The sequence below is a fragment of the Solea solea genome, chromosome 9, assembly GCF_958295425.1.
Source record: "Solea solea chromosome 9, fSolSol10.1, whole genome shotgun sequence".
Lineage (NCBI taxonomy): Eukaryota > Metazoa > Chordata > Actinopteri > Pleuronectiformes > Soleidae > Solea > Solea solea.
In genome coordinates, this window is record NC_081142.1 from 21,170,787 (window position 1) to 21,197,268 (window position 26,482).

The 26,482-nt window shown below is 41.7% G+C and overlaps 1 protein-coding gene across 2 annotated transcripts in view; it reads left to right on the forward strand.

Moving 5' to 3' along the window:
* LOC131465483 (carboxyl-terminal PDZ ligand of neuronal nitric oxide synthase protein-like) overlaps positions 1-26,482 on the forward strand; it is a 165,048-nt gene that overhangs the window by 92,115 nt on the left and 46,451 nt on the right. Inside the window, exons 6-7 of one of the 2 annotated variants that reach the window (XM_058638195.1) lie at positions 10,568-10,703; positions 15,621-15,856. In XM_058638195.1, the coding sequence (XP_058494178.1) occupies positions 10,568-10,703; positions 15,621-15,856 (372 nt within the window). The remainder of the gene's footprint in view (positions 1-10,567; positions 10,704-15,620; positions 15,857-26,482) is intronic. The other variant, XM_058638197.1, reaches the window with a different exon arrangement.

Consider the following 26,482-nt stretch of genomic DNA (forward strand, 5'->3'; position numbering starts at 1 on the left):
CTTTGCAAACAATCACAAGTGTTTACAATTCACTGTTCTCTTTTAACATCTTGAGAACAGGACATCACTTCAACATAGGTATTTTTTTCCTTGTGAAATCCATAAATGAAGTCACCTGGCAGCACACAAATGTAATTATGTGTGTTAGAGGTCAATTAGACGTCATAGCTTTCTGATCTGTGCTCATTAATAATTAACAAATGCGGTCTGATTAGTTCACTGCCACGTGTGCTTTCACCTGTATTATTAGATTACACAGGAGAGTGGAGGGAGAAGACGAAGAGGGGATTCAAAAGGAGGTTTAAGAAAAACGAGGATTAAAGTAAAGCGACACGGGAGAAAGTTGCAGGATAAACTGACTTAAAAAAAAAAAAACGCTGGCATAATGATATAACAGTGAGGATATACACGTCAAACATGCAATAAAAACGTCACATGAGGTTAGTGTGTGGTTTGGGTAGCGAGTGCGTTTTCACTCGTGAGAAGATGGGAGGGCAAGATTTAGAACGAGATCGGGCAGATTTTATTTCCCTCTTAACTACCAGCAGTCAAAGAATGACCGCGCTTTAAATCACTGTGGCATAAAGACACTTTAGCGGCCTATCACTTCCAACACTTAGGCAGCCTGTGTTAGTCAGTGTCTCTCTCTCTCTGTCCCACTCTGACTCCTGCTCTCTCGCTCTTCCTCGCTCTCCCTCTCATCGACAGTTGAATAGAAGCTAATGAACGACTTGGCCTCTGCTGTGTCGAGCTGAAGTGAGCACGATAAGAGCCGGAGGCCAGAGGGGTTTCATTCAACCGCTGAACGCTGCTGTGGCTGAGAGGTCACTGTATCTGTGTATAATAGGTTTGACTGTGTCCATGAATAAGTTAATATATGACTGTATTCCAGTGCTTTTTTTCACTGATTGCAGAAAAGCTTCAATACCAAGAATAACAGCGGGAGGGATTGGTCAGTTCACAGTTTTTTTTTAGTCTGTAACAACCCACACTTTCAGGTGTATTTATTTCTTCTCAGCCAATTTTCCAAGGATATTTTTTGGTTTATTTGACCATGGAGAGGAAACGTATGCGCTTGAGTACCACCTGAGAAAATATAGAGCTCTCAAAGTAACGCCATCATCACCGACGTTAAACCACAGGGGTGTAAATAGGCCGAGGAAAGTCAGCTCTACGGACTTTTCACAGGAGGCAGATTTATTCCCAATAGATAAGATCATTTGCTCTCTCGTCCTCCTCCTCTTCCTCACACATACTTCAGGTATAGTGATATTAGATTAAGACAAAAATCCTCAGCTCCACTCACGTACAGTGGAATCAGTATAAACCTTCAAAACAAAGGCATCTAATTCAATTTAAGTGTTACTTGTATTTCATTGCTTGTCATTTTCATTAACTTTCAAATGTACGATAAATAAATAATGGAGCGTGAGGATCCTTTATTGGCCCTGATGGTGGGTTCTTCTTTCTGAAACAGTTGGTTATTATGTATGCTACGTGCATTTAAAGTAGAGTCTAGAGTATTTGTAGTCTTGTGAATGTCTCGGACTATGCCTGTACTGATTCTTTTACAGTGACTCTGCCTCAGGCATTGTTGAGGTCAGAATAACCTGGAGGAGATTTTTTTTTGAACGCTGCTGCTGCCAGAGAGGGAACCATTCTAGTCCAATTTATGGAAACAGGTGTCGAGCTCTGAAAGACTGAGGTGTGACAGATATAAATGTCAGAGAAAATGATGGTGATGATGAAGGGGAATGGAGTCGCTATAATTCTGAACACCGTGAAAACATAAAACAGCCTTTTGTTTATTTACGCTGACACAATAAAGACTCACCTCTTGTCTACAGCTTGACGCGAGGAGGAGAGAAGTGCTACAGTTATCGTGCCAAGTGTTTATGGAATCGTCTCCGTGTGGATCGATGCCCTCTAACCATATGCTGTCATTTAGTGTTCAGGCTGACAGGCTAAACCTCCCGCCTTCCACAGTGACTACAAAGACCAATTACTCCTGAAATGCCTCGCTTATTATTTCTGTTTTCAAAGGTACAGCATTATGAATCAAGGCAGTTTCAGGTCACGTATATTAGTCTGTGGAGTGAAGAAGTGCGGTGGGTTTATATCTTAATGTCTGCAGGGTGTAATACCGAAGCGCCGCAATTCATCCTGAGCTGAGGATCAATGGTTTCTTACACAAGCGTTGAGTGATGCAGCCTGGTTAAGATAGTTGGATTTAATATCCTTTCAGCACTTATTATTGAATATCCATATCTCAGAGTAATGATGCCTCCATCTTAACTGTTTTGTCTCTTACTGTCTTTTTCTTTTTTTTTTTACCTATTTGCCCAGGCTGCAATGCTTTTGCAGCAGATCTGGGATTAAATCCTAGTTGAGCAAGTCAGTGCTTACACACTTTTATTGATGGGAACACAGGGTTAGTTACCACCAGTCCCATTTTTTCATTTTTACCCCTTGGAAGTCAGTCACTGGGGTTTCAGTGAAAATTGTAAGGGTTGTCGACTCCACGGTCGACAAGATGCCCAACCCTGCAATTCAGGCTTTTAGCTAGGATTTTTTTTAGAGGGTGTCCATTTTTGTTTGTTAACACCTTCATATGATGCGCGGCAAAGCTGCGAGTATTGTAATTTTGAAATTCATAACCCTCTGAAACACTACTTCCTGCATTTTGGGGTGCACATTTTGTGGAAAAACAATTCTTACATGATTACTCTTCTGGACAAAGCTGGACTTTACTGTCTGTCTTCTTAGTAACTCAGTATCTTGAAGCAAAAAAAAAGTCCTTTTTTTTATAGCCTTCATATTATGATCAACTGAAAATATGTCTAGTGGGAATTAAGCATCCATTTTCTTCAGATTTGTCATGCTATATACACTATGTTACACACAACTACTCCGCTTGTAATAAAAGGTTGTGCAAAAAACACATAAAAAGAAAAAAAGCCATTGCCGACCATGCTGGCACTGAGCGATCGTGTGTCCGTGTGTGTTAGTAACTCTTGCCTTGTGCAGAGTGGAAATGGATCTAATGGTTCAGAAGAGTCACTGAGGCGTCATTGAACTGATTTTCACTCACTCCACTTATTTCATGCACTCGCACCAACAAACGCAAACAGGGCTTTCCTTTGATTCTTGCTTATTTTTATTTTATTTTTGGTCTCTTAGTTTTCACCTACACTTCTCTTGGACACTTGATCTCTGCTTTGTTAATCCTATTAAGCTAAGCTAAGGCCACTATAGTTACCTGAAGCATTGTCCTAGCGTGCTACATCAGCTCGACACATAGCGAACAGTTTCCAAGAAAGAAGCCAGTGTTTCCTTTCAATATCTTTACTTGAGAAACATTGTAAAACTAAACAATCATACAAATAGATGTCATTCGTCTCATCATATCATTTTTAACTGCATTACATTCACATACAAACATAAAAATAGCATGTTTAACCTTATAGAAACGAGTCCGCTATCTTAATGCTAATTTATATGGGAGATTACATTGCAATGCTAGCGTACTTTGGGCTGTAATCTCTCTCTGTAAATGAATAAAACATTCTCTTAATGCACACAGACTGAACACAAATATACTCACAGACCAACATTTTCTGGCCATATATTGCGAATAAGAAAAAAACGTTACTGTTCCTTCTGCCTGTCTGTCTCTCCCTGACTTCCTGTTGTCAGAACCAGCTACGGAATCACTGAAGGCACAAAACTAACACTGCCGCAGGAAAATCTCTGTGCCTAACTCCAACCAAACACCAGAACATCACACTTTTGTTTGTTACAATCTGCCGTCTCACCAGTAGATGTCACTAATTCATACACACTGGACCCGTATTGCAGCGTCAGTGATGCAGCTCAGACAGTTAATAAGAACATTAAACAAATACCCGGTGTGCAACGTGTGTGAGTGATGAATGTGTGAGTTGTCGAGGGATGTACAGTGAATGTGTAAACACAGGAAATGAGAGAGCGAACAAATGAATGAGCTCATCAGCAGGGGAGAGAGAGGCAGAGCAATCACGAAGTAAATCCCTCACCATATCCTCTCATTGTTTACCCCAGATTAAATTTTTTGTCTTTTGCTAGATTGCATTATATTCCCCTTTGTCCCATCTCTTTGCTTGCATCAAGACTTCCAAGCAGACAGCGAAGGCACCCCTGAACCTTTGTGGATGCAATCGGCGTCACACTTTTTGACTGGCCATTATCCCCATAGCGACTGAGAGAGAAAACTCGGCTGCAGGGAAGCGGCTCACTGGCAGTTTGATGTATGGAGAGCAGAGAGAGAGAGAGAGAGAGTGAGACACACACAGAGAGGGAACATTGACTCAGCTGACTTCACGGAGAGGGAGGGAGAGAGAGGGAGAGAAATGATGGGAAGAGACGTTCAGAGGAAGGCAGACAGAGGCAGTGACACATGTCCAACTTAGGAACCATTTCACATCTTTCCAGCAGGGAGTGCAGGCTTTGAATTTGAGAGAGAAATCTCTAAGATGTTTGCTGCCATCATTGAAGATCTTTTGGAGAATGAGTTCAGGGGAAACTGTCCGGACAAAAGTTTTTAATATGGATTTGGTCCCCTGTTGCCACTCTTCTTGGAAGACTTTCCTCAAGATTCTATGTGAATTTGTGTCCATTCATTCACTCTGTGGAGCATTTATGATGTCAGGCACGGATGTTGGACGAGAAGGTTCTGGCTCACCACGATCTCTGTTCCAGTTCATCCAAAAGGTGCTCGATCATGCAGGGCTCTGTGTGGGACCACTCAAGTTCTTCCACAACAAACACCCTTGCTTTTGTCATGGTCTTGCCTTTTGCAGTATAGACCTGGGTTCGCACCCCGGTTGGTGCAAGGGCCTTTCTGCATAGAGTTTGCATCTTCTCCTCGTGTGTGTGGGTTTTCTCCGGGTTCTCCGGCTTCCTCCCACAGTCCAAAAACATGCAATATGGGGATTAGGTGAATTGGACACCCGAAATTGACCGTAGGTGTTAGTGTGAGAGTGAATGGTTGTTTGTGTCTATGTGTGGCCCTGTGATGGACTGGCGAACTGTCCAGGTTGTGACCCCGCGACCCTTATCGAGGTAAAGTGGTAGAAAAATGGATGGATGGATTGAATAGAAAAGGACCTTCCTCAAACTGCTGCCACAAATTCGGAAGCGTAGCATTGTCCAAAATGGCTTGGTATGCTGAAGCGTTAAGATTGTCCTTCTTTGGCGATGAGGGGCCCACATGGAGCCCAAATCCTGACAGAAACACCTGTATTCAATACTTAACCGGTGTGACCAAATACTTCTATCCACAGCTGAATATAAATATCAAGAGGAAAGACTTTTATCAACCACCTCTCCAGTTAATATGTGGTTAAATAAAAATGAAGATCATGGTCACAGTAAAAAATATAACGGACAATATTGAGTCAACTTTTATTCAAATAGCCCAATAATATCACACATTTGCCTCAAGGGTCTGAGTCGCTCCCTTTATTGTCCCAGCCTCCTTCATTACTAGGATACAGAGCAGCATGTGCATAGTTTTATGACAATGAGGCTTAACTACTACACTGATACATTGTTCTACATTTTATCCTGAAAGACTCTCTAAAACAATAGCCGCTTATAAAACGCTGCTGGCACAGTTTTACAGGCGCAGAGAGGAAAAGATCTCACATTTTAACTCGCTGTCTTGGCTTCACTGTATTTAGTTTTAACTAAAATAAATGCAGCATATTACAACACAAGCCTCGATTTCACTGGTGATATGCTCCACTGAAAATGTCCACAGTGCCCCCACAGATACTCACATCTCTCTGTTGCTTACTGCACCAACAATTAAAGACTACTGTGTTCACTGCAGCATATTAACACGCAAAGTTTGTGCCTGAAATATCACATAGGCTGTTATTATGACCACCACCTACCGACCCTGCAGACATACTGTATGTAGCTGGTACCTCTTTGTTTAAACTGTACTACTCTTTCTGTGGAGTCCATTAATATTTGTCCAGGGATGTATGTGCAGACTTCTAAATAATAAAAGTTAAACTGCACAGAAAGTGCTCTGAAATCTGGATCATTATCAAATTTTCAAATCAAAATGTACCTGGCCAAAGTACATATGCCTGTGGTTTCATAACCATCTCTTTTATTATTTCTTGCAAAATTCATGAAAATCCTGTATCTGCCCTTTAGTTTCTTTTAATCCTGGTATAGACAGACAAATGGCACTGGAAATATAAGAAGCAGTAATGGTGATAATCTTCAAAACCCAGATTACGAATGGCTCTGTAGCAACCGATAACGTAATAACGGCCAATAATGTAATAACGGCCAATAACGTAATCATTTAAATGTAATAAAACCAATAACGTAATAAATTGCCAATAATGTAATAAAGTTGTTGAGCCAATAACGTAATAACTTTTTGCCAATAATGTAATAACTTATTACGTTATTGGCTGGTTATTACGTTATTGGCCTTGCATTAAAAACATCCTTTGATAATGTAATAACTGAGCCAATAATGTAATAACTGAGGTATCACTTTATTTTATTTTCAATTTCTGGAGAGAAAGTGTCACACTTAGCCTTAATATTGCATCTTGCAACAGATATCCGACCTTATAGATACCCCTCCACCCTCAAACCCCCCTCCACAGGAGGCCTAAAGGAGCATTCAGGAATCAATTTGGATTTATATGTCGCTCTTAGGGTTCCATTATAGTACCCTGTGTATCCAACTCTGTGACCATACAGACGCTTTGACGGGGCAGTATGTTGCCTAAGTTATTACGTTATTGGCAAAAAGTTATTACGTTATTGGCTCAACAAATTATTAATAAATTAACAAATAAATTATTACGTTATCAGTTGCTACAGGCTCTTTTCCACTATGGTCCTGGCTCGCCTCGCCTCGGCACAGTTGAGGTTACATTTCCACTCCAAAAAAAACCTCTCCAGAGCAGGTAGGGCTTTTAAGTCCAGCAGCAGGTGCCAGGTAATGAGTAAAGGAGGAGGAGAGGAGAAACTCCAGGTCCACTGTAAAACATGGCACAACAGTGTGTTGGACATAACAGGTGTCACGATTCTGCAAATCCTCAATTTTCAATTTTAAGGTCACGATGCGATTAGATTCCCGATCCTTTGCTTTCGGAGGTTGAGATCGTGAGATCGTGAGATCGTGAGATCGTGACATTGTGACGCCCCCTAGAATGTCAGCCGACCTGATTTCCTCAGGCACGTCATTCCAGAGCCTCAGGGCTTCAACTGAAAATGTTCTGTGTTCTTTAGTTTTCCACCAGCCTTCTGAGACAGACAGCACACCACCGCCTGAGGATGTTGAGATAAGGAAAAAAGAGCAGCATCAGGCACCGAAAGGTCACAGAGAGAGAGAGAGAGACTTTGGAAAGCCCTGAGTCATTAGGATATTGAAATAAATCGTAAAAAAAGCCACTTCACATAGGGTGAAACAGAGGTGATGTCACCACATCTGAGCTGTGAGCTGAGGAAGATTATCACCACAGAAGTCTTATCGACGTGTGGATGAGGATAGATTCACCTTTTCTGTTTTGACTGATAAGTTATACTTTGGCCCGTTCCATGTGATTTTAGGACGGGGACTTTCCCAGTCAGTCAAAGTATGTGAGCTTTCCTGTGTGTTCACTGCTTTCATCCCCGTGTATGACTAATCTCTGGAAACGTCTTCAAAGGAAAACAACATGTGCTTGCTGTCGGGTTGAGGCCCAGCGTGGAGTGAATAAACATGAATAGGAGGGGTCCACAGAGGAAAGAAGACGAGACGGGAGTGATTCACGGTTGAAGGAGAAGAAGACAGAGGAGAGGAGAACAGTGTGGTTGAGAATGTGAACAGTGAGTTTGAAGAGAATAAGCAGCAGGCAGTTGATGCCTTTCCAAGGACAAACCGTACATTTCCGTCTTTGAACAATGTCATAGCAAGTTTTAAATCAGTTTGAACCTTAAATTGATTTCACCTGCTGCTTCCCATAAAGATCCCAACTAAACAGACACTCCTGGCAGTGTTTTTGTATTGACTCTGTAAGGTTGATATATTGTGTTTTTTATATAACACAATATATCATGTGTTTTTTTTATATATACATATATATATATATATATATATATATATATATAGATATATTATATAAACGTCAGCTGAAGCCTTGTCTCTTTTCCACTGGAGATAGTTTCTTATCTCTGTTGGATTTGTCTTGGCTGTTTCAGGATATTATACCCATTTCCAGAGAATTAAAAAGGTGTCAAAAGGGACAAATGGGAAGCTGAAGGTGGTTCAGGCTGAAATTGGTCTTCTTAATTCACTGTCATGGGGCACGCTTCCTGGTTGACTGGCCATATTTTTCACAACCTAACGTGTTCACAACGGCGAGCCACCTAACACAGGAGCCCTTGTTTCCTGTTGGTTTGTGGCTGTTTGTGTCAACAAGACGTCAAGCTTAGTATGAGGAAAAGACTGCGGACGTTTGCCTTGACGACTATGGGATATTAGCACCAATCGCAAAGGGAGTGAAATTGTTCTGTCGCCCCATATCGGCTGACTGTTGTGGGTGGAGCCACCCTGATTTTACTCTGGTACCCCAAAGGAAAGGTACCAAAGAATGCAATGGTTGTGACCGGTTATTTTGGTACCATTCCTAATAGAAAGGCAAAATAAATATGTAAAATATTCCACTCGGTGGACACACGGTCACTTGGACTTCAGCCACAGTTCAAATCTTGACCACTGACTTAACCAGTTTGAAGTTTCTGCCTCATTAGGACCAGGTTTTGGTCTCCATAAGGACAACTGGTCCTGACAATGGTAATGCTTATACCAAAAAAGATACTAAATAGGTAACAAATACACAGTGGACACTCAGACATACTGCATTCCTTAGCCCCTTACCCTAACCGTAACCATCTAAATGCCTAATTCTAACCCTAACCCTAAAACCAGGTGTTAATCCTTTAGATGTATCTATTGGTTAATAATACCAGTTAATAACCAGACATAAATACTCCTCCTTCTTTTCCCATTCTGTCTTTATATTTTATACTCACTGCAAAAGCTTTGAAGCCTTCAAAACTAAAGTCTCCCGAAATATTGAAATTGGGGGGAAAAAATAACAATGGGTTCTCGAGAGTTCTGAGTGGCATCTACAAATGACTTTGGAGCAACCTGCAACCACCAAACAAGTGTTCTCGAGGATGATATCTGAACTCAAATACCACTTTATGGAAGCGTACCTGATTGATCATCCCTCTTATATTATGTTAATTAGAGTCTACAGTTTGTTCACTGTCATTCAAAGACAGCAGAAGTAGCAGTAAGACGACGTTAAGGACAGGTACTTCTAACCCTGACCCATCTTTACACTTTTACCAAAGGGAATAACACAGTGAAGCTCATCTGAGATCTATGTACTGTATTTCTATACAGACTTGGGTGGTTGTTTTCCACTTGCTGGGTGTCCTCACCATAATCTAGTAAAACGAATGTTGTTTTAAAACACAATTACACAAAGGCAGTTGAGTCAGTGTTGTCAGCACTTGTTGCCGTCGGTTTTCTGAAGCTGAAGCAGCATTTTTATAGCATAAAAATAATTAGAATATTAAATCACTTTGTGGGAACACACACACACACACACACACACTGAGGCCAGACCTCACTGCTTTTCAGAGTTATTCTGACACCAAACCAAAAGGCTCTTTGTACCGAAGCCAAATCCTCAGACCTCAGATGTTGCCAAAACTGGGCGTCTTGTTTGAATGTAATAAAACACCAATTTCAATAAGTTATTTATTTGGTGTTTTTTTCAATGTGAGGTCACTTTGTGGGACCAAATTCAACTTTTGCCCCATAGTTGATAACGGGGACGAGAAAGGATTTTGTTTGTTTTAGCTTGTTTGGGGTCTCGATGCCGCTCTGGCTTTCAGGACACGCTGCATGTGTTCATTCGGCTGAGGATGAATGTTGGTTGGAGTCAAGGCACCGTCGCTTTTAAAAAAAAGGAATCTGTTCTGCCTGCACGCCTCTCTGCTATGACAAGCCAGACAAGAAGAGAGGGCAGACAGAGAGAGACCTAAGCTGTTTCTCATGACCTGCCGTGTGTCAGAGTGAGGGAAGAAAGAGGGAGAGGCAAGAGTCCATGACCCTCTGCTTAAAGTAAAAAGTATAATTGCATTTGCACAGTAGGGCAATTGCTTCTCATAATTATTACTTTTTATCTCATAATTTCAACTTTTATCTTATAATTTTGACTTTTATTTCATAATTTCGACTTTTATTTTATAATTTCAACTTTTTATCTCATTTCCACTTTTTATCTCATAATTCTGACTTTTTATCTTATAATTTTGACTTTTTCATCTCATAATTTCAACAAAAAAAAAAATCTTTTGTGTTGTCTGATTTTATCGTTCTTATCAAAATACAAACAACTTGAGGGCACATCTGAGCCACATGGACGCACAAATGTGTTCACAGATTCTTCGGAGGTGTAACTTTGTATTTATGTCCCTCCCTTCTCTTCTTTAGAGTCAGGCCATGCGCATCGTTCGGACGGTCGGCCAGGCCTTCGAGGTTTGTCACAAGCTGAGTCTGCATCACACGCAGCAGAGCGCAGACGGACAGGAGGACGGCGACAAGAGCGGCAACGACTCCTCCATCACAGGTACACACAGGCACAGACAGACACCAGACGTCACATTATTTCTGGACTGCATTGTGTGTAAATATCTCCCGCTGTAACAATACTTTAATATCTTCTTGGAAGACTGTCCTCAAGATTTTTTAATGTTTCTTATGGGAATTTGTGTCCAGTCAACTTCTTCCTCACCAAACTCAAACTGTGTCTTTATAGTCCTTGCTTTGTGCACTGGGGCACAGTTAAAATAGAAAATGTTCTTCCTCAAACTGCTGACACAAAGTCGGAAGCATAGCCTTGTCCAAAAATGTCTTTGTATGCTGAAGATTGTCCTTTATTGGAAATTCTGCCGTCACAGAAACAGCATCAGCTCTATGGTGATGCCGACTTGTGGCGCAATATTCCACATTAGTTCACCTCGGAATATGGCGGTGTGGCAGATCGTCTCGAACTTAACCCTCGGTGCACAAGTTCTAGCTCCACATGAGGAAGTCTGAGTAATTACCCTCCGCTTGTGTCTTTGTACGTAACATATGTGAGTTTAATCAGCATTGTGTGAGCTAATTTGACACGCTTTTGTAAATAAATGTCACAGACGACAGTTTTAATTTCACTCCCCCTGCACATTACACGTCAAAATGTAATCACGGGAACAGTCGCAATTTTATTCACACAAAACAAAAATAAACACCCTGGACAGAGTTCACACAGCCAATATAAAAACTAATAATAGTATTTATGAATAAAAGATACAGTAAATGTATTCTTTAGTGTGAAATTTTCACTTTAAACACAATTTGGCATCTCACTTTTACCGTGAAATAAACTAATTGTGGGATAAATCAGCTGTTATGACCCGCTGAGCTACGCTGGCAGGACAACAGTAGCAGCTGTCTTATTAAATGTGCGGCCTCCCTCGCCGGAAGATTTGTGTCTCGTATGCACCTTAGCAATTTATGTGAGTCGTTTACACTAATGTCTTTATTCACAATTTACTTTTACATCTTTTATTTATTATTCTGTACAGGACTTTAATCCACTGTGCCTCACAAGTAAAGTTGGATTGGATTGGACAAAAAATAAAACGTTTTTTTTATCTCATAATTTCGACTTTTTAGCTCATAGTCGACCTTTTAGCTCATATTTCTGACTTTTTAGCTCATAATTTCAAATTACTTTGAGGATATTTTTATTATCAATCTAAGTTTTACTCTTTTTTCTTTTTCTGGCAGAAATGGGTTTCCATAGAAAACACAAAGAAGCACACGTGTAAAGTTTAATACCTGAAACAAACAGAGGCAGAATAGCGACGTCATCAAAAGTTTCATACCGCAGCTTTAAATGATATGATGTTCGTACACAAGTGGGTCAGGAAGGACGACGACCGCTCCAGGGAGAGCAGGGTTTTACCTCTGCAGAAGTGCAAAGCTTATCCGACGAGATAAACAACTTTTTTATTTTTAGGGCATTTAATTAATTTAAAAAAAAAAGAAAAAAAAGAGAAAGAATAGGCCATGGTGGGGATTTATTCATTTGAGGCAAACCCGGCTAACACCGCAGACACCTCACATCGCAGCTGACACATCCCACAGACAAAGCACATTAACACCTACAGAGTTCCTCCAGCCATATGTTTTGACAAAGCACCAACAGATTGTATTGTGTATGCAACCCCACACACACACACAGGCACACACTCACTCCTGTCTGCATTGTGCCCAAGTTGGCAAGCATGAGAGGGCGATGGTGGAGTGAATGTCACGGATGAGTCAGCCCACAGAAAGACAACAGCGTTGGTGGGCCGAGCTACTTTTAACCCGCCGCCACGTGTCTGAATGAGCCGCAGCTCAGGGACACGTGGCCTGTGAGTGGGCTCTGAGAGGACGGACGTGGGGTTTTAGCAGCTCCGAGAGTCGCTCTGTAGTTCCAGCGGTCACCCTCCTGACCGGGACGTGGAGGTGTCACACTGGGCCACGTTATCGCTGCAACTCCATGCAGCTATTCAGAGACACGAGCCGGCTTTCACATGCTGATGAGCCCCCCTGAGATTGCGCCAACATAGACCGGAAGCTCCAATTAACCCTGCGTTTGTGTGTGTATCTGCGTCATTACCTCGTTTATGAAACCCTAAAGTTTCAGAACAAACAGTTCAGCCACTGCTGAGAAAATAGGGTTTTATTGTTTTCCTGGGCTCTGCGAAGCGGATCGGCACTTCCGTAATTTGATGTCGTCATCAGAAATAATCACCACTCCTCTCACCACCGTAGCGCCTCCCGGTGCAGGCACTAGTCCGGGCACATACGGTAGCGTACATTCAACCGCAGAAGAAGAAGAACTACTCTCGTTGTAGCTGCTGAGATGCAGAGCATCCACCGTGCCAGAGGGGGAGCTGTGTATCTGAGAGCTGGCCTATCTATTACGTCACTTCCAGGTACTTGGCCAATCACAGGACAGTAGGAAAGCTCTCGTTGGCTGGCCAATCACAACACAGTCCACGTTCTGGGGGTGTGGTTTTGGTCTGAAACAGCGCGGCTGACGAGAGCGTCAGTGAGGAGATATTTTGATCGGCTCGTTTGCAGCGATTAGGAGGTTTTTAACCATGAAAACAAGTTAATATATGTAAGTAGACCTCCATAACTTGTGTGATACAAGCATTCGATGTCACCTTTAAAACAATGGGATATTATAATGTTATTTTACTGCAACTAATGGCGTCTGCCGGATGGCATCATTTAGTGCTCGGCAGTGTACCGGTTCATACCGAAAACTAGGGCTGCAAGGAACGATTATTTTGATAATCGATTAATCTGACGAAAACAACCCTGGTGTAGCTCAAATGTGCACAGTTCCTCAATGTTGGTATGTCGTAGAATGCACATCTCTCTCTCTCTCTCTCTCTATAGAAAGATTCCCCTCATGTCTGCTTAACTGACACTGTAAAACTGAAATCTGTGATTGGGAGTAAGGGTTTGAAAAGAGTTGAAGTCGTAGAGGAAGGAAGAGGACAGGGAGACATGTCAGCGGTGTAGAGGAAGAGGAAGAGACGACAGTGTGTGGGTGTCACATTGTTGGTGATAGCATTAAAGTGGACGAGCAGAAGGGCTCTCACTGCGCACAGAAGGGAGAAGTAATATAATGGATCGATGGAAAGAGAGTCAGACGGGGATGAAGGTGGGATAGAGAGTGAAGGTATGAGGTGAAAGGAGAAGGCGGAGAAAGACGAGAACAGACCACATGAAAGAGATGAGAACGGATGAAAGCGCATAGAAATCAGGGCCAAATTAAATTGCTCTGAAATACATATTTAATATCGGATCACATCACAAGTGCGCGAGCTAACGGAAGAAATGTTTAATAAAAAAGAAATAACTGCTAAGGCAAATCAAACACGCTTGAAGGAGTTAAACATTTGAGCTTGTTACTTTGAGCGTGAATGAAAAAGAACAAAAAATAAATGGAGAATAAACGGAGAAGAAGAGTAGTGTCGATAAAAAAAGGGAACGGACAGAAAGTTAATAAGCACTTTCAACTTTTCTTTAATAATCAAGGATAAAATGTCACCTTTTACTCTTCTCCCTTTTATCGCTTGTTCACGTTTCACATGATTCGACTGTGAGTTGTTTCCCCTGCACGTTTGACATTTAAGAAGCGGTTCAGCTTATTTGTAGTCATACTCCAGCTCCTTCATGACAGTTGAATTTAAACTTTGCTCCAGATAACAAAGAAACCATTAACACACGATCATTTCGACATTCGAGAACATCGTTTTCTGACATTTTTATGGACCAAGCGATTACTCGATTAATCGTGAAAAGAATCGTTAGCAGTACATGTGCACCTCCTCATACTAGATTGTATCTGCCATACTAGTGTAGTGCAGCAAAACACAGAAACAATGAGGAGAAAGCAAGTGCACAAAGAAGCAATGGCTACTTTGAAGCTGGTGCGATACAATAAGGTGTTTGTTGATTCACGAGGGCAGGAAGTGAAACAGCTGAAGACACAAATATGACAGGAAGTACGGCTCAACATCGGCAAGGGAAAAAAAAAAAATCAGCGTAACCACAGGAGATGTCTTTGTTGACATCATCGGAAGCAATTATGTAAAAACCACGATTTAATAACGAGCTGTCAAACTCGCGCAAAAATGTGTATGAAATACTCAAGCATGTCTTTTTCACCGCAGATATTTCTTATATATATTCTTGACATGAAATAGTAGAACACACACGGGTTTTATCAGTAACATTAGTGAGAGTCCCACTCCAGTTTTAAAGAAGTACTAGAAAGTTGTTGTTTTTGTTTCTCATAAGACTGCACACGTTCCCCCGTGTCTTCGTGAACATATGTTGTTCAACACAGTCCAGAATGCTTGAGGCAAATGTTAAAACTTCATTTGCAAAAATCAACATTGGGGACCTTTATGTGAGAAATGAGACTTTTCCAGTGTTGACCTTATGGCAAGAAGATGCAAAAATGACTGTAGCATTTTCAGCAGGTTTGGTTGATATAATATGACGCGTGGTGCTTTTGCAGACGTCGAGTGGATCGTTGTCTTTGACAAAAATCACATTTGACTGAAACTCGACAGAAGCAGCATCCAAGGTTTTTTGCTCAGTCTGCTTTCACTGAGTCTCATCCAAAGGCAAAACAGTTGATAGTTAATTACTGTATATTTGAAGCACACTCTAAATCCCATTTAGACCTGTGTCCCATAAAACAATGTAGCAAGCACAATTAGAAAGCTGTTCAAAATCTAAAATCACAAAACGGAAACTCCCTGGAGAACATTGTATAGATGCATTTGCTGTATGTTATACTGTATATGTTTGTGCATTTACTGAGAAGTGATTCAATCCGCTCTGTCTCTTAACCGAGTGTGTCTATGTGTGTCCCACCCATGTGTGCGTGTGTACATGCTCATGCCCACATGTGTGCATGTAGGCGTGCGTGCTTATCCACCTGTGTGTGTGTGTACTTTCCACGGCTCAGCTCGGGAAATAGCGGGCGCGGAGAAGGCTGCGATTGTCGCGGAGGAGACGGACATCGACGCCGAGGAGGCGAACGTGGCGGTGGCGCTGCTGCCGCCGCCGACCGCGGAGGAGTTAGACCTCAACAGAGGAGTGACTGATCTGGACGCCACGGCCAGGACTCCTGAGATAGAACCCACAGAAAACAAGGTAAATCACACTCTGAAAGTCTGAAAGTTAAGTTAGAATCACTAGAAATGACAGTGTCCGCGGGTCTTGAGGGTGGGTCTCAAGCCTCTCTTTTCCATGATACACCTTGACCTTGCTTGTGTTTCCTAACATCGGTTTCCTGGTCAACTCTCATTGGTTATTGCGGGGGTTCTGCTCACGCACATCGAACCAGACTCAAATCAGAAGACACCCATGATTGTTGAAGGGCCACGCAGGGACCAAAATATGGCCAATTATTCTCTCGTGTTGGTACAGTTGTGTTCAAAATAATAGCAGTGTTTTTAAACAGTCAAAACATGAAGAAAAATGTATACATTTTTTAACTACTTTACAGAAAATGAAGAAAAATGAATAATCGGCTGTTCAAAATAATGGCAGTGTATGCATTTTTCTTTAACTGAAATATTTATTGTATAAACTGAAAAATCTTTAGGATATAGTATTCCCATGAAATTTGGATTTAGAATATACTGTAATGTGCAGTGTTCCCAATGCATCGAAATACAACTTATTATAAGGATTTTGTGCTTTATTCACGTTTTTAAACACACTGCTATAATTTTGAACACAACTGTATGTGGTAAACAAAGAGCAACAATAGAGGACATCCAGCATGTTTGCTTTTCCTTCATGGCATTTGACAACCTTTGTTTGGTCGAAGGCTGCAGGCTGCGAGGAATAATGCAGTTTTTCCCCCAAATCAGTGGACTGCAGTGTTCATTGCTCCTCCCTGTACTTAGTGCCCCAATGAAAGGCTGGCAAAACCTGTGACTTTGGAAAAGGCTTTGCTGGAATTTTGGACTTTGAGGGTAAAGATAGAGAGAAAAGTGAAAATGTTGCTTTTGTCCTATTGAGGGTCCGGGTTAATACACTCTTTCTTTGGTCCACTGATTCGGATGACTTTCATTCAGGAGGGGTGTAAAATCTCAGTCTATCACTTTATATCTCTCTGTATCTGAAGAGCTGAAAAGCTGAATGTGTGACGTTGAAATCTCGTTGGATTTGACCTGAACATGTTTTTCAAAGACCGGAGGCTGTAATGGACTGCTGTTTTTGTGCTTGGTGACCAAATGGAAGGCTGTTAAAAACTGTGACTTTCATTGACTCTTCTCAACATTTGATAATGGCAACACACAATAGTTCCCAAGTGGAAAGTAGTAGTTTGGAAAGGCTGAAAATGTTGGACTTTGAGGGAAAGGATAGACAAAAATATGTGAAGATCCTCTTTAGGGTCCAGGTTAATACGCTCTTTCTTTGGCCCACTGATTTGATTTGAATGACTTTCATTCAGAAAGGGATGAAATGTCAGTCGGTCGCTCTATAAAAGTGACCGCTATCTGAAGACCTGACAAGCTTCAAGCTCTCAAAGAAAATGCTGAATGTGTGACTCTCTAATCTGTTGAATGTTGTCGCTCTTCTTATGTCACAGACTTTTTTCAGCCGTTCAGTTTAAAGGCCGGAGGCTGTAATGAAAAGATTTCACAGGTGCACCCAGAAACACCGTGTTATTTTTGATTCCATTTGATGTTGGGTCCTTTAAATAAAGCACTTAATGGGAGCTTTCTTTGAAAAGTAACTCACATATAAAGCAGGGAACTTTTCTTTTTTAGAGTCACTTAACGTAATTAGTTATGTGGTTTATGGGTATTTAGTGAGTACCTGAATTGCTGCAAATCTGGAGTTTATTGTCACATAAAATAGTTTTTAAAATGAAAGGAGGTGGACAGTGGATGTGCTCACCGTGAACTCCAACATGCCAGGTTCGCGTCCAGCGGTGGGACTTTATTGCAAGTCATTCCCTCCTTTTAATTCTCTGTGTCCTGTTTGCTGAGCCAAAGGCACGTAAACAAACCTTGAAGTAAACACACTGTTCACACATTAAGTTTTAGAGTTTGCGGTAAATGGGAGAAAGAAGAGAAGACAGGGGGAAAAAAAGTTTGGGTTTGGAAAACTGGCAAGAAAGTTAAATATCTGTCATAAAGGTGGATTTCCAGTGTTTACGCAAGCCTTTGAAATGTTCTATTTTCATGGCTTTGAGGCTTCCAAGGCCTCCATTTAGACTTATTCCCCCGGCCATGTTTAAGTTAAAATAACACGCTCTTATCCACTAGGAAAGTCCAGTAACATAAAGCCTGTGTGGAAAGATATGAGCTCTCTGTCGGTCAGTGTCCTGCTTCTATTCAGAGGCTGTCGGCAGGATGACGGCAGCTGAGCTCCCAGACTACTGTGCTGCAGTCGTCCACTTCACCATGTTTGTGTTTGTTTTTTTCATGTGCAGCCTCTCAGTGTGACAGATTCTGATGAGACCTTCTGCTCCCTGGGCTGTGGAAACTCGGCAGTAATCGACCTAACTGTATATACTTGTATTTGTGTCCTCTTTTCTGGCATAAACACTGACCTTGTCTGGCCGGGAGAGCAAAAAAACTGGTCCGAATGAGGCAGAACCTAATTTCTGAGGAACTCGTGAGGTTAAGGTTACAGATAAAGCTTTGTCGTGCGTGTGTACAAGTGTGTGTGAGCACGGCGGCTGTGGCTCAGGTGGCCGAGCAACACACAGGCTGGGATTTACAGTCATTTGCAGAGGAGTGACTGTGTACTTGATTGAGGCAGCATAAGGAGGACACTGCATGATGGAGGGCAGAGAACGAGGGGATACAGGGGTGATGTTTACTTACTGATTATTACTTTTTTTATTTCGAGATGGCAACAACATTCAGTTTTTTTTATTTTTTTTATTCTCCGGGTGTTGTGAAGGCGGAATATTGTGTTTTGTTAAAGCAATACGGTGAAATGATTGGTTTTCACAGATGGCAAGATGCTACCTTGCCCCATAAATGTCAGTATTCCCTGACTCTCCAGAAATGATTGCATGCACATAAGTGAAATACCTCTAAGAAGGGGTTTGTCCTGAACGTATGTGTTTGGCGTTTGATTTCCTGTTGTCGCTGCTGCTCCTGGTTTCAAAACGTAACAAATGCACACCCTGGCTGGTTTGTCCTGTTTGTACAAAATTGAAGCCGCTATAGACAAACCCGAAGAGCTGATTTTGTGTTTCGCCATCATTTCAGCTAACCTGGCTGTAGCATTTTGTAGCTGAGAGGTCTGGATATTAATTCAAATTGTAGGCCTACTCAGTAGCAACAGACTTAAGAAATACTCCCAAAAGTACAAGTACTCCACAGTGAATTACAGTAATGTGAGTAGTTGTAGTTATTTACCTCCACCACTGATTAACTCAGCTACTTGACATTTACATTGTGGTCATTAGGTTGCCCTAGTTAGAGAAACTTACGTCATATTATACAATAACACCACATTGAGTTATTAATTTACTCAGTGCGACCGCGGCAGCCTTAATAGAGGCGTCTAACGTGGGCTAGCTAAGCAGTGTTAGCTTAGCTGGCATTACTTTTTCACTGTGTTAAGCTAGGTAGCCGCATGCTATTCATGGTGAGATTGACGACGGTTAACCAAAACTTGCCATGCTGCTGCTGTCGGGGGAAAAAAGTCCCCTCTGTTAATATTCTTCATCCACTTCTGGCGAACATCTTGGTCCTCTGCACGCCCAGGGAATCAATGTCGCCCGTACGGCCTCAGACAGGGGCACTCTTCATGAGGTAAAGATTTGTGTAGTTAGCGTTCAGTTTCTTTCCAAAGTTGATGTTTCCCACTGCTGTTGATTGCCGAGAACTGCACAGGTTCTTCCCGACTTCCTAGACATCGTTGTCAAAAGTAATGCTGCATAAAAAGTACACGTAAAAGTAGAACATTTCATAACAACACTTATGACATTGAATCGTGCGCATACTGGAGGGAGACGCCACCGCAGCAATGGCGGCTTGTTTACTTCTGGTTCTTGGCCGGATTCATCTATAGAACAAGGCTCTTGCCTTATGAACATAAATGTAACACTTTTTTTTTAACAAATTAAAGTCTAAGATGCAACATTTCCTATATTACAAACAAAATGCATCGTTCTCTCACATTGTGTGTTGAAAAATACATTCAAACTGTATTAGTGAGCACTACACCTGTACTACAATAATCCAATGGGAGCGGTTAATTCTAAAGTGATTATACACAAGGGTAGTACATTCAAAACTTCTATTTCTGCCTTTTAAGACACCTCATTTTAATTTAAAGACATTTAACCAGGTCCATAATCGGCGTCTTGATAAAGTGATGAAGTGGCCTGAAGGCCTCAGTGTGCTTTAAAGTGCTCACCGTGGATTAAAAACCTGGGATCTGATTTTCTCTCCATTAACGTGTTCAGAAATGATAAGACGTCTGATGACCCATTTCACATCTGAAGCTCGCTGAAGCGTTAAAACCAACAACACTCAAAAGCAGGTACACACAAATCGGCGAAAATAATTAAACAAGTCAGCCGTGTCAGACAACAAAGCTGCTGCTGCTGCTGCTGCTGCTGCTTACCTGAAAAACAAATCATTGCATCAGCATCCATCACTGAACATTTTCATGCAGAGAAGCTGTTGCCTGAAACGATGCCAGTTTAGGAAAACACATTTGCAGCGTTTGCCAAACTTTCTTCTCACCCAAAGTGGATTACAGTGTGTATCAGACAGCGTCTCGCACTGTTACTGAAACTGTTACTTCTTACTCGAAAACCAGGCCTGAGTTTACTAAGCTTTTCAGTCAAAACGCCAATGAGAACACTCGTCATGTCAGGCTACAGGTTCAGAAACCAAATGAACCTGTTCAATCACACCAGAGCAGGAGTCTCTCTCTATCAGACGAGATCTGCTCCCTCCTTTAACGTGAGAGTTACGAGACTTTTCATTACAGATCCTGATTGAAAGCAACGTGGCGTGAAATCACTGAAACAACGAGCTCCCAGCGATGACCTCTATTCTCATGTCACTGGGAGAACAAAAAAAAGTGTGTAGCAGTTTGTGTGGCCGCTTTCGCGCACATGTACGTTATTATACGTGTCCTGTTTCAGTTTTTTTGTTTTTTTTTCTTTCCCTATGTGACAAATTAAAGGGGGGAATGTGCAAGGGCAAGTGGGGGGGCTGGAGAGAAAGATACATGTGCGACGCATCTGTGTTTGCTTTTGCTTGTATGTTCCCGAGCATGAGGGGATCTGATCCACTGCAGGCCTCCTCTGGAAGCTCATGAAAGGGAAAGCAGTGTTAAAGTTCACTCTCCTGCTGTCGGCTCTCCTCAGACTGACAAATCCCTCAGTGTCCTGTGTAAAATAAAAAAATCTTCACAAGCTTTACTTTGAAAAGACTTGCCTGCAGGATCACAGAGGAAGGCAGAGAGATTGGAAAGACAAAAGTCACAGTTTGAAGGTAACTTAATCGTACATATACCAGAGTGCCACGCTGTTTATTTATTTATTTATCTTATTTATTTATTTATTTTGTTGGGGTTCTTTTTTTGGCGAGACAGACGGTAATCGATGGTTTTAATAAAAAGCAACGGTGCCAGAAACGAAAATGTCAACGCTGATTTTCAAGCATCCAAAACTAGACATTTTCCTTTACATCAGTTTTTAAGCTCCTGTTCAAACGCAGACCTCAGTGCGCGCGCGTGTGTGTGTGTGTGCGTGTGTGTGTGTGTGTGTGCGAGAGATTTAAAGGGAAGGTTGTGCAACAAAGCTTTGATGGAGTTTTTTTTTTTTTTTTTTGCCTCTGGCCCACTCTCAGATGCTGTCAGACAGGTGTAAACACTCTGATCTCTGAAGGTATTGCTATGGGCAGCTCTCCACTGTCGGCACTCCTACTCTCACTCCACTCCACACCCCACACACACACTCACATCACATCATTAGTTTACCTCAGTTGGCCCAGACCTGAAATTACAAACACACAGTTGAATAGGAATAATGGGCTTTAGGTAGAGGAGCCCAGAAGGTCAGAGTATCTCACTACAGCCAACCTCCAACCGAAAAACAAAAGGGATGCTCTGAAAACACCCCCATTAGCACTTGGTACTTTCCCCCTGATGAAATTAACCATAGACTGTATGAAATTACCACGGCAAAAAAACGATCAGAATTTTGGTCGAGCCAGAACATATCGACCAATAAATCGACCAGTCGACTAGGAGTTTACAGCCCTACTTTACACAATAGCAAACATTGAGAAAAACACATTAATTCAGCAAGAAAAAGCTGATCTGATGTTTGCTCCTGTGTGGCCCCTCGCTCAGTCACACAGTCGTTTCATCCCCCTCGCTTCCTCAGACGACGGTTCTCTCTGGCGCATCTAAAATAATGATATTGTTGCCTCGATCTTATAGCCTGTACCTGGCTTGGGTGTGTGTGTGTGTGTGTGTGTCTGTCTGTCTGTAGTGCCGTGAAGCAATGTATGTTTCTCTTCAGACCTGAGACTTCACAATACCTCCTGATTCTCAGGACTACTAAGGATACTCAGGACAAGATCAGGCAGCCCTGATCTTGCAAAATTCACTCCGCTAACAGACAGTTGAGGAGGTGAAATAAAATGAAAGAAGTGAAGACATTTAACCATCACAATGACTCTGAAGCTGTTAAATTAGAGTAAAAATCCTGCATAGTTCTGCTATAATAATGAAAGGACTCCTTATTTACACTTATTTAAACAGGCTGCTGTTTAAATAATTAAAAGTGTGCCACTGGCTTTTAAAATGTAAACTGTGATTTACTGATGATCATCACCCTGATGAAGAGTTTGTGCAGTGCTATGGAATGTTCTTTATTTTCACTTATTACTGAGAGTGGTAATAATGCTTTTGTTTTTATGGCTGTTTTTCCTACTAGTTATTGTTTTGTCTTAATGACAGTTTAATTACTTGGTTTAATATATGAACGGTGCTGGGTTTGAGCAAATTAGTATGCAAATAGGGGAAAAAAACTTGCACATAAAACTCCTGCAATGTTCTGCATTGCTGTAAACAAAGCCCCCGAAATACAGCATGTTTTTAGCTGTGAAGTAGGGAGGTTGTAAGCTCTCTCTCTCTCTGTTTCTCTGTGTTCTGCATCCTTTTATTGAACAGTGAACATCTACTTCTCCTCTGCTCTAAGTACATGTCTTTTGTTTCAGGGATTTAGCTATTTTTTTCTCTGGCTTTCTTCTTGGCAGCCTATAGGACAGAGACTTCTCTTTACACTAGTCTCTAGTCTTCACACACACACACACACACACACACCCTTACCTCTTACCCTAACCTCAACCATCACAACGAAACACCTTATCCTAACCTTTAACCTATAAGCCTAACCCTAAAACTGCGTCTTAATCCTCAAAAAGCCGTGTAATGCCTGTGTGGACCAGCCAAAATGTCCTCACAAAGATAGGTTTGGTCCACACAGCTTATTTAAGACACACACACACACACAATGGCAAAAACAAATGCATCATGTTGACTTTCCACTCACTGAAAAAAAATCAGTGGGTTTGTGCAGGATTTTTTTTTGCTGACTGGTTTCCAATTGAAGGACGGTACTTCTTTTTTCTTGAAAGCCTTGCAGATATTACAAATCTAACTCAATGTGACGTTTGAAACTGTGACTGTAGATACAGCTGAGTCACTGCAGGCTTCACCGGGATGATCAGACTTAAGTTTGGCTGAACATTGGTGGCATATAATAATGCCCACGACTGACTGACGGATGTACATAGACTATAGGCCTACGCATGCAGAACAACCATCCAGTCTTAATTTATAGCAGAACAACAAGTGAAGCAAGAGAGAGCAAGTGACAGGCAAAGGAAAATGTCTCACCAATGAAAATATCCAAAGCTGCAGAGCGTGCTGCGAATCAATAAAAGAGGACGCCGTCATGGGCGAAGACGCTCTTACAAGTTGCCCTCCCATCTTGAGCTGTGTCAGCACGTTCAGTCCTTGAATTTGATGGAGTTGGTCCTGGACAAATCCTTGAATTTGATGTCAACCAAGGAATTCAGACAACTGTCCAGTTCTGTATACTCATTACAAGTACATAAACAACTGAAGCCAAATGTACTGTTTGTCTATAATATGAAATAAGCAGCGTACGATGTGTTCAAGTCTCCACTGGGTCTAACGATCCCACACATTTCCACTTCCACACGTGGCCTTTGTCTCCCTCTGTTTACGCCTCCGTCGCTTGTATTTCCACTCCATTACCTCCACTCCGTACTGTGCTGACGTTCAAAATCGTCTTTTTTTTCTTTTTTTTTTTTCCAAACACAACAATGATTTCAGCGGGAATGGAACATTCCGCTGCGAAGGTCCATAATATCTCAGAAGAAAAGACCTTCTGAAAATCATCCAGGCTCTGACTCAGCAAAAAAAAAAAAAAACCTTGAAGAAAGGGGAGCAGCATATCAAAGTGTAGAGTGCAAATATATCAGTTATTTACATATTTAAATGTAAAAATTAGGTTTAGGTTATACTGAGAAACACAGAGAGAGTGGTGTTGGTGTTTAGTGGTTTTAAAGTAACAGACAATTTTGTTTTATATTTAAAAGTTACATGTGCGTCCTGCAGCTTTGACTTTAAATCATGCTGCTGAATGTCAGCAGTCAGCAGGAGAATGATTTCACAGTTTCTTATGTGAAGAGTGTGAAATATACATGCGAAAGAAAAACAACAACAAGCCCCCGTCAGACGGTTCAGTCCCTCATGTTGCTGTTGAAATTGAAAATAGCCAGTGGGCAAAATGGAAATTGAACGACAGCACAGCTGTGCTACATACTCTTGTTTCCCAGCAGCATATTATTATTATTATTATTATTATTATTAAGTGAGGCCTTGTTTATTGAAAATTTGATGTCAACAGTTTTTTTTTTCGTCTGTTTTTACCTGTTACCCGATTCACCAAAAAACCCACTCCATAACAAGAAAACACTTTTTGTGAATCACAAATGAACTGGCATTTGCGAAGAAAACCAGGTTCTCGCTAATAAAGTTTTAAAAGACACACAGTAGAGCAATAAGATAATTTGCTCTCTCATCATCCTCCTCTTCCTCACATATACTTCACACACTCGTAAAGTTAGATTAAGCCCAAGCTTAGAATGCTGGGGACTGATTGTTATCCTTCAGATTATTATGATATCCGTGGCTTGAAAATGCGATATCGGCATAGTACCCGGACCCGTGTGTTGCTCAAGGGCTCTATAGCGCCCCCACCCCAAGGTGAAAACAGAGGCAAAATTCCCGAAACTTGGTGGGAAGATATTATGCACCAAGACGAACCAAAAGTCAACCGCGACCATGGCCTCAACTCAACAGGAAGTTGGCCATTTTGGCAATTTGCACACTACCTAAATGAGTTGGACACATCAAAGGCGGATAATCGTCATAAGGTTTTGCGGATTCAAAAGTGAGGTGCTGCACTCCCCGACTCCCACCCCAGTTTGAGAACCATGTGCTTAGATAAACAAACCTACCTGAAAACAGCCTCACAGAGCACATAATATTAATGCCTTGTCGTTCAGTAGCAATGATTTGGCTGCCATCTTCTGCGTGACTTGACTCACCGACAGACAGAGCTTGTCATTTATTTCCCGCGTGATGATTTGGGGGGTAATACAGATAAAATACACTTGACGTGTATTAAAAGAAATTGTTCTTGCACTCGGAGCTCAATGGCGACATTTTTTACTCGACGCTCACACTCATGTAAAGACTCGACTATTATATAATGACTGTAATTTGAGTCGATCTTGAAGGCGTTTTCCCTCCACCCCTGAGGCCTTGATACGGCTCTACATCTGTAGCTCAGGCTGTTAACAGTGAGAGAACACAGACCACGTCTAACCTTTTAGTGTTTTATTGTGTATGTGCATGTGTGAGTGTGGGAGGGAGCGAGGGAGCGGCGTGTTTGACAGACACATGGCGACGAGTGTAATCACAGCTGCAGGAAGAGAAATAAAGACTTCCTGTGTCCCGTCTCATCTGTCTTTAGTTTCCTCTCCGTCTCTTTCTCTTTCTCCTCCCTTTCTCTCCATTAGTGAATATATGGAGAGGCTCAAAGATGAAGACAGAGTCTGCCTGCCTGCTAAGAACCTGCATTAGTGTGTCTGTGTGTGTGTGTGTGTGTGAGTGTGTGTGTGTGGGGGGGGGGGGGGGGGGGCGGTTGGATGGTAATAGCTCACTTTCCCTCAGGCAGACCAGACCGGAGCAGTTATTGTGAGGTATTTCAGCAGCAGATAGTTTTTCTCCATCTTCTTAAACTCCCCCCCCGCGGTCTGAGTCCTCTCCTCTGTCTCCCACGTCTTCTCAATTAGCTTAACTGTAGTAAACTCTCCTAGGATTCGGTGGGTGAACAGAAATGAGTTGTTGTTTCTCAGACTTGGCGGTAAACACAGACACAGGGAGACGATAGGAGTTATTGAACATTCAGGCCGTCATTCACAAACTAATGCATCGTCTACGCACGCCAAACCAACCAAACCTTACAGAAATGATACTGTCTAAACTCCAGATTATGTTTTTGTACATTTGTACTACAAATCTGTGGATTCATTTATTGATTCGTCGATGAGTTGTTTGGTCCATAAAATGTCCCAAAACGTTGAAAAATTAGAAGACAATGGTCTTAAATTGTCTTGTTTTGCCCACAAAATTGTAATGATTCCATAAAACCAGACTTGTTTTCATTAAAAAACA